The sequence below is a fragment of the Callospermophilus lateralis genome, chromosome 1 (genome assembly GCF_048772815.1).
Source record: "Callospermophilus lateralis isolate mCalLat2 chromosome 1, mCalLat2.hap1, whole genome shotgun sequence".
Classification (NCBI taxonomy): Eukaryota; Metazoa; Chordata; class Mammalia; order Rodentia; family Sciuridae; genus Callospermophilus; species Callospermophilus lateralis.
Window position 1 is genome coordinate 113621041 of NC_135305.1, and position 9044 is coordinate 113630084.

The following is a 9044-nucleotide window of genomic DNA, read 5'->3' on the forward strand; positions in this document are numbered from 1 at the left end:
TTTGGAGGAAGGTCTCTAGAGAAAGGTCTACTCAGATGATGTGTCCATTATTTAAACACTGGCTATCTATGTGTTGGGTTCTGTTCTTTATTTATTCTGGATACATTTTCTTTTAAGACATGTTACTTGCACATATTTTGTCATTGTCTGTCAGTTGTCTTTCCACATTTTTGACAAGATACTTTGAACAAAAGTTGTTAACTTGAAGTTCAATCTACCCATATTGTTCTTTATCTCTGTGCTCTTGGTGTCCTATCCAAGAAGAATTTGCCTAATAAAGTCAAAATTTACTCCGATACCTTTAAAGAAAATTTCCCCTTTAGCTCTTACATACATATAGGTCTATTTTGAGTTAGTTCTGGAATTAAATTTGGGTAAACTCTGTGCATTGTGTGAGGAGTCAGGTGGATATCCAGTCACCCCAGCATATAATTGAGAAGACTTTTTCTCCCTTGTTTAATTATCTTGATATTCCTGTCAAACTAAGTAACTACAAAGATGAGGGCCAACATCTGGACTAAGCTCTTTTACGGTGGCCTGCAGGTCAATCATTGTGCCAGTATCACCCTGTCTCAATTATTGTCACTTTTCAATAAATTCACAGTTGGGAAAAGTGAGTTCTCCAACTTTGTCCTTTGAAGATTGCTTTGGTAAAGTAAATTGGTTATTCAAATCCACTGTCTTATCAAGGTAATACTTCTTGTGTAGGAGAAAAATTAAGATAAAAAAAGTAGCCAATGCATTGTACTTAAGTGCTGATTTTTAAAATAGCCTGACATTCACCCAAAAAATAAAAAGAGAAAAGAAATGCAGAAAAAAGATGCTGCTCTGGGCAAGCAGACCCAATAAATGGGCATCAGGGACTGAGAGACAGTAGAGCCTAGAGACCCTCTACCAGGCTGTGTAACCAGAAGAAATGAGCAGCAAATAGTTCTTATGATGCTATTTCTAGTCCTAAACTTCAACCTTCAGTGATTCAACAAATATAGGAACATCTTTTGTTTGGGCAGAAGCAGTAATCAAATTGATGATTGTGTAATATTATTTTAAAACTTAGACTTACTTTGTAAAAACAATTAACCCAATGAATTCTTTGACTACTTTCTCTTTGGTATTTCTTGCATTTTCTCAAATATCTTCAATACAAAATTATAAGTAGTTTCCATTCAGAGTACTTCATGGCTCAGGTTGGCACAGAGAGTAAGGCTGTTTTCATATGGAAGAATGGAAGGAATATAACCAGACAAGATTTCCAAACAGCAAACGGAAGAAACTGCAGGACAGGATGGAGGGCAAGCTCTGCACAATAAACAAAATGTTTCAGGGAATGAGCTCTGGGTCTAAAATACATACAAGTCAACTGGTTTTGATTCTTAATTTTAGCAATAATTTTTTATATATATATAAATGTAGATATATATATATATACACATATGTACACGTATAGATACATATATATACATACAAATATATGTAGGCATACATATGTATATGTATTATATATTTTATATTATACATATATTATACACAAACATATATATTCACATCTCAACAAATAATATAGATGTATAAAATAAGTAAAATTGCTATTAAAATTTTTTCAGAGAGAAAATAATTTTCAATTTTTAGTTGATTTAGGCTTCCTACATTGGTTATTCAATAACTGAATACTGGGGTCCATCCCTAATATCAAAATCTTATATAAATAAAATGTATATATATATATATATACATACAAATACACACATATTTTCTGTTGGATGGATATACCCATTTTTATATTTATATATATATCAGTTGAAGGACAGAAGTTTAATTACTTTGCAAGCAAAGGAAAAATGCAAGGGACTCTTGTCCCAGAGGCTGTGATTCTGCACATCAGGGGGAACAAAGTGTCTTTAAAGATGTGATTTCAGGTGTGCCCAGTCCTATTTCACCTCTTAATCTGGGATATAATCATTTTCTAAGTCTTCTGCTGCCATCTCCAACTCTGAATTTCTTCACTCCTGTGGTGGGTGTGTGCTCAAGGACAGATAACTGAATGGGGACAAAAAGTAATCCTGTTCCAGGTTACGGATGGGGAGAAGGGGATGGAAAATATGTTGATTTTAAAATAAGCCTCAGTGGCAGAGCATCAGTTAATTTTTTCCGTTTAATTCATACTTAACTGAACTTTAGTTGTTCATGGTAGGTGACGTATTATTTAAAAGGGCATCACTTTTATACCAGTTCAAATGAAGAAATTTCTAAAAATAATATATTAAATCTGTAGAACACTATATTTTCCACTTTATACACATTTATAGTTGTTGAAATCAATTTGATTCCTGTCCCTGGGAACAATTTACTTCAAATTTATCTGCTCCAGAGTTCTAGAAACCGGAAAATCAACTGAAAGAACTATTTGTATTTGAGTTGGTGAGCTGACCACCTGGGAGGATAAGGAGGTGTTCCGTGGTGGAAATGTGGTGAGTGACACTCCTGAGTGAAGCAGCAGTCTGAGCCAAAGTTTAGAGGAGAATAAACAGGGTCTGTGGGAATCTGGCATGCCCAGGGCTGAAAGGTATATGACAGGTGGGGAGGGAGACGGAGCTGGAAAGAGAAGCAGATCACATACAAGACCTGATGATGCCCAAAAAACACTTGTTGAAGAAACAAAACAGAGATGGTAGGAGCCAAAGGAGGAGGTTTGGACCACATGGTTCTTCTAAGCCATTTTGTTCCCTGACAGCTGGGTAAGACACTTCTTGAGGGTTGGGATGTCCAATGTTCACTGTCCTCCCTGCTTCACTCCCCACTGGAAAATGTCTCCCTAACAACTGAAAACACAAGTAGAAGCTCCTGAGGGTGTAAGGACCCTTTGCTGGGAGCTTCCTGTGAGTTCACCACACAAAGTTGGGAACAGACAATTCTATGGTGGACCAGTCTTTCATGGAAGACAACATGCTCATGAGATGTCATAAGATGGAGTCCCTTATTCCATCAACTGCCAACCACTCTACAAGCACCAGCCCAAGAATTCCTGATGCTCAGAACCCAGTGATCTCATCTTTAGAGAACAATGGGACTGGGCCTTCTGGGGACTCCCATTGGTGGGCAGAGTAGTGGGTCAGTTCACTCTTTGCAGAGCCATAGGCCTGGTAACCAGAGTGAACCTTATGGATTCGCAAAAGGAGGACATGGGCCTCCCTGGTCGTAAGTACACCCAGTCCTTTGAGTGTGAGTGACAAACTTTCAGGGAAGACCCTTTGCATGGATGGGGGGGAGGGGGGTGCTGCCTGAATGGAGTGCTATTTAGTTAAGAGACAGACTCCTCTAGGAAAGTAAGGACTCCTCAAAGGCAGAGACCATGCTCTGCCCAAGCAGAAGAGATACAATTGATGTCCTTGTCCTTAGTGAGGCTTCTTGGTGTGAATGACTGCATGGGTTTTGGACTGGGAGCCAGAAGGCCTGACTTGAGTCTGGGCAGGTCTGGCCCCTCTACACCTAGTGTTCCTTATCTAAAAAAGGCTAAAGGGGTCTCTTATGTGCCCTTTAAATATACCTTTGTCTGAATCAGGAAATTATTAGGCATGTCTTTGAGAAGGGTGGGAAGGAATGAGAGGATGAATGAGCCAAATCCAGGAGAGGAATGAGACACAGTTCAGGTCCCAAGCTAGAGCTCTCAGTCAGCTTGCCTTTTTTTTTTTTTTTTTTTTTGTTGTTTTTTTACTGCCTCAGCGTGGGTCCCATGGTACTTCGGATTGTTGGGGCTCTGCACCGTGATAACTGGTGGCTGCATGCTGGTACTCCACTGGAGGAAGAACCTGCGGAGGAGACAGCGTGCCCAGCAGTGGGTGGAGGTGATGAAAGCTGCCACATTTAGTTACAGCCCACTGCTGTACTGGGTCAACAAACGACGCAGATATGGCATGATGGCCACCATCAGAATAGATCCTCCCCGGGCTCTTGCCTATGCTGATATTGAACTCAAAATTCCGGATCTTCCATCGGAGCCACACCCCCCTGAAGACAGGCATCATGCCTTCAGAGGCAGCAGCCCTGAGGCAGAAGCCCCTGTTACCCTCCAACCTGCTCTGGTGGTCCCACAGCAGCCCTCACCTAAGGGGATGCCAGAGCGCCAGACCCCATCGCCCTTCCCGATTATCTTTCCAGAGATCCCCTCTGCCCCTCCCCTCCACACCCTGAACTTTCCTCGCATGCTATCCCACTCGGCCTCCTACCCCTTTTTCAAGGCTCCTGAAAGGCAGGTCCACTTCTATTCCCTTTCTGCACTGCCACAAGGGCTGAACTGACCCAATGTGTAGACTTTTACTACAGGGTTGAAGCCTCCTCTCACTGAAAGGGAGAGTTTCAGGGGCCAGGTATTAGAAAAAGGAGTCAAAGACTGTGATCCTGATACACAGGTCATATAACCTTATAGACGTTACATAGTAAAGTTTTTTTGAAAAATCAGAGTCATTGCGTCTCATTTGCCAGTAAGAAGGCAACATCCTTCCCCAGTGTGATGGTGGCACAAGTCTCACCAATACAATGAGAACTGGAGGCTGGCTCTGAAGAGACACATTGAGCCAATAGTTGTGGATGAGCTCAATTCCCTCCAAGTATTCAATGTGTTCAAGACCCCGGGCTAGGTCCGCAAAGGCACTGCTCTTCTGCAGGATGGGAAGTAAAATTGCCACAAGAGTAACAGTTTCCAATGGCACACGGCTACAGCAGTCAACAGTGGCTACGCCACTGGCCAAGCAAGTCATCGTGAGGTCAGTGAACCACACCACACTATGTGCTGACTGGGTGATACCTATGATGTATCGATTCTTAGCTGGTTTTTCTCTACATGATTTCTAACAGAACAACACTGCAAAATGGTTATTATGATTTTTCTTTTACTGATGAGGAGACAGGTTCCAAGGTTTCTTTTTTGTTATTTTCTCTGAGCCTCTTCTCCCATGTACATCTGTCTGGCATTACAGTTCCTGCTCTTCCACCCCATGGTATCCCTTCCCTAATCACGTCTTCTTAAAACATCCTTGGTGAATGAATGCTTCACTGTGTGTACAGGGTCATCAGCTTGGCCTGCAGATTTGCTTACTGGAAGGGCTGGTGGTAACCACCTAATATTATATGGAGTAACACATCCAAAAAGTGTATCCTAAGATATCCATGGCTACACGAAAGTTGAGTCCCCTGTCATTCTTCTACATGGGAATATTAATAATTTTTATACTTTCTGGATAAGTTAAAAAGGAGACACAAAGATAATTATGAGATATTTGCCCCAGTTTAAAGATAAGAAAACCTGATTCTGTCCCAAAAATTTTTCCCATTTACTCTAAAAATGAGCAAAACCACTTGCCATATTTCATCAAAACTGTAAATGTACATGGCCCTGAGAGAAGTGCCTGTTTTGCCTATTTTGTGGTGTGTGGTGTGTGTGGTTGTGATTCTCAGAAGTTAGTAAACATGTAGCCAATTTTTTTTCTCCCCCCCCCCGTGTGTGGGCTGAAGGGCTTAAATCCAGCAACTGCAAAGAAAGCCTGATTCCTATCTATATGACCTCTAGCAATATATTTTAAGCCATTTTTATTTTTTAAAGTTAAGTGGAACCATTTCTTCCTTGTGTAAACATGATCTTATATTGTATCTCAAAATAAAAACAGGACTAAGCAGATCTTCTCTGGAAGAACAGGGGCAGAGGTTCACTTCTCCCTCACCTTGCCCCCTCGTCACCTTGCCCCCTTCAACTCTGCAGAGACCTAAAGCCCCTGACATACAGTTTTCACTGCTTCACACTCAAGACTCTAATTCTGAAGGTAGATTCTAGAACATTAATTTGTGCCAATGATCAGTTAGCCCCTGCTTTCAAAGGAGGAGAGAAGCCATAAACATAAATCAAAGAAGATTTTCTTTTTCTTAAAAATCAAGCGAGTGGGGGGAGGCTTTGTAACACATAGTGACAATAAAAATGTTTTATTCAGATAAATTAAAATGGCTATCACTGATATGAAATGAAGCTCAAACTGAGTTATAAAAACCTTGAATTCACACCCTAAACTGAACCAAAATTGCTTATATGTGACCAAAATAGCTCCACTAGAACAAAAGTAGATTTGCATTACTTCATATGGGAATACTAGTTAGGTTAGGTTCATATAATAAAAAAACACGCTCTGTAAAATCTCAGGATATCCAAATGTGTTCCAGTTTGGATATGAAAGAAACAAAATCTAGTTGGTGTTGGTAAACAAGCCAATGAGATGCACAGCAAACAAAAAGCTGTCAATAAAAACTACTTGACAGGCCACTCATCCCATGGGATTCAAAATTCTCCACTGTGACCAGCAGGGCCAGCACAGGGGGGTGGAGGGTTATGTGCAGCAATGCAAAGAAAGGAAACTGCAGTAGAATGCAACACAGCCAGCAGCAGAGGAAGGGTGTCCACTCCTCAGCTTTGTTGCCTCACACCCATTCCTGGGTGCCAGGTACATTACAGCATTATGAAGCCAGGCACTTTATTCCTCTGGGAATTCTACATGACCTGTTGCCTCTCTGAATAATGGAGAGGCTCTTTAAGTAAACATTATGATGCCAGATTTTATATATATATAATGAGAAAGCAATGCTTTGGGAAACTAAAGAATGAAGCAGTAGGAGCTGCCACTCAGAATAGCTAAAGGATTGCAAATGAAAGCCAAACTCAGATCACTACCCAATCTTTCTCAGAGAGCTGAGGATGTGGCAGTTGATGCTTGACTATAGCTCAACACAAGGACTAGGCTGGGTAAGTGAGGACCCCATACAGATATAAATCCCACAGATATAAATTCACAGTAAGTAATTGGTTTCTGAAGCTTGTAAGCTGGTCTTCTTAACTAGATCAAAGGAAGTTGAGATAACGACCTGTGTCTGGAGACATGATAGTTTCTCTGGCAGAGTGACAAGGGATCACAGGCCTGAGTGCAGAATGGGTGCATGTGGCAATGACCCAGCAATTCCATTCCTAGGCATATATTGGGGGAAGAAAACATATCTACAAAACCCTGCACAATAATATTCACAGCAGTATCATTCTTAATAGTCCCAATGTAGAACAGTCAAATAACTCATGAATGGATAAATAAAATGGGCTATGTCCATACAATGGAATATTACTCAGCCAAAAAAGAAATGAAGTACTGCTACATGCTACAACATAAACAGACCAGGACAGCATTACACTACAAGAAGCATACCCAAGGCCACATATTATGATTTTGTTCATAGGAAATATCCCAAACCCAGAATCACTCCTAAAAGACCCTCCAGTCCCATTAATCATCACTCTCACTGTCTTCTTTTATCAGCCCCCAGTAACTACTAACCTACCTTTCATCTCTATGGATTTGCCTATTTTGAACAGTTCTTATAAATTATATAAGATGTGACACTTTTGTCACAGTACAGGAACAAAATAGTGGCTCCATAAATATTTGCTGAACCAGTGGAGAAGCAGTATAGAAAGAAAGAATATATGGTCTAGGAAAAGGTCACACAATTTTAGAGGTAGGAGAAATGTCATCTAGTCCAAATATCTAATTTTGTAGGTGAGGAAATCTAGATCCCCCAAAATCCTGGACTGATTCCGGATAGTCAGAGTGACAGAAGTGAGAATTAGAACACAAAAGGTTTGATTTACAATGTAGGAGTTTTTGTAGACTAACTCCTCAAAATAAAACTTCCCTTTTTCTTTCACTTCTCTAATATAATGCAGTGATCAGTACCTCCTTAGGTGTAGGGCTTCCTTACTTGCTTGTGTCTAAACATGGTTGAGACTTTTTCTGGTGTTTTAGGATGAATTTGTTTCAAGAAAAAGACCCAAATCCTTTCTCAATATAACCAGGCCCTTTCAACCTCTAGTATTTGGTTACTACTATGGTTTCTCCCTTTGAGCAGGTGTTTTGTGGTGATCTCCTACTAAAGTACAAGCTCTGCTTAATTTTGAAAGCTCACAAGCTGGCAGCCCCAGGAAGTATGACTCTAGAGCTCACTCATTCTCGAAGAATAGTCTGACATGTATTGTATCACCTTATTCTGATTCCTTATCTAAAAACTAAAAAGATATTTCACAACTATAGACTTTAGGAACAGAACTCTAAAATGTCTTTGCTTATATAGTTGTTTGAATACTGGATCCACAAACATGTATTATTCACTCTTGTTTGATATGTTTTCTCTATGATGAGAATTAATGATCTTCTTGACAATAAATATTTCTGTGATTCTTTGAGGAAAAAAAAATTGACTCCAGCCTTACCTCACTCTATTTTATAATCATGGAACAATTACTATTTTACCCCTTCAGTTTGTGAATCCATTACAAAGATTAACCAGCTGTTGCTTTTTTAATTGAGAAGTAAACCATCTTTCCCCCTCCATTCCAAGTGAAGCAAAACCCACAATCTATTAAGTTTGTCCAAAAAAGTCATGCTTGATAGTATTAAAAAAAGAAATCATTAGTCTAAGAATTTCTATACATTTTCATCAAACTTCTAAAACCATAGTTTTCACAGGAAAATCTATCAACTGAACAATATCCAACAGATGAATTCTGAATTTCATCTAAATGACCTTCTTTACATATATATGATATGAAGGATAGCTTTGCTCAAAGGAAGTGCACATCAGACAAAGTGGGTTCAAAAGATTCGTAAACCTAGAAGGGAACAGTGATTTCCTCTAGTATAAATCTGACCCCTTCATTTGAAAGAAGAGGAAAGTGAACTTAGCAAAGGAAGGACAGACTTCTCAAGAAATAGTTGTAGAACAAGAGAATGTCCCAGCCAGACAGAAAGGAAGGAAAGGGGAGGGGAAAAGAACCTCACACTAAAACTCACACCAGATACAAATATTAATTCAAAATGATCATGGATTAAAATGTAAAACATAAACCCATAAAGAAAAGGAAAGTAAAGCTCAGCAAGGGAACTTGGTTTGCCAGAGTTCACCCAGGGACTTTGACTTGTCACAGAGCTTGTTTCAATACATTATTACTCACTAGCTTAGCA

The 9044-nt window shown here is 39.8% G+C and overlaps 1 protein-coding gene across 1 annotated transcript; it reads left to right on the forward strand.

Moving 5' to 3' along the window:
* The first annotated feature begins 3158 nt into the window (after positions 1–3158).
* On the forward strand, positions 3159–4295 carry LOC143397950 (testis-expressed protein 38-like). The gene is made up of 2 exons (XM_076854763.2): positions 3159–3195; positions 3721–4295. Exons 1-2 carry the CDS (start codon positions 3159–3161, stop codon positions 4293–4295), a joined length of 612 nt encoding a protein of 203 aa, XP_076710878.2.
* Positions 4296–9044: the final 4749 nt, after the last annotated feature.

Bases quoted from the DNA above. Each gene is read 5' to 3' on its own strand.
- LOC143397950 (XM_076854763.2), top strand. From the start codon at position 3,159: ATGGATTCGCAAAAGGAGGACATGGGCCTCCCTGGTC. The intron at 3,196-3,720 runs GTAAGTACACCC...TTACTGCCTCAG, and splicing joins GGACATGGGCCTCCCTGGTC to CGTGGGTCCCATGGTACTTC.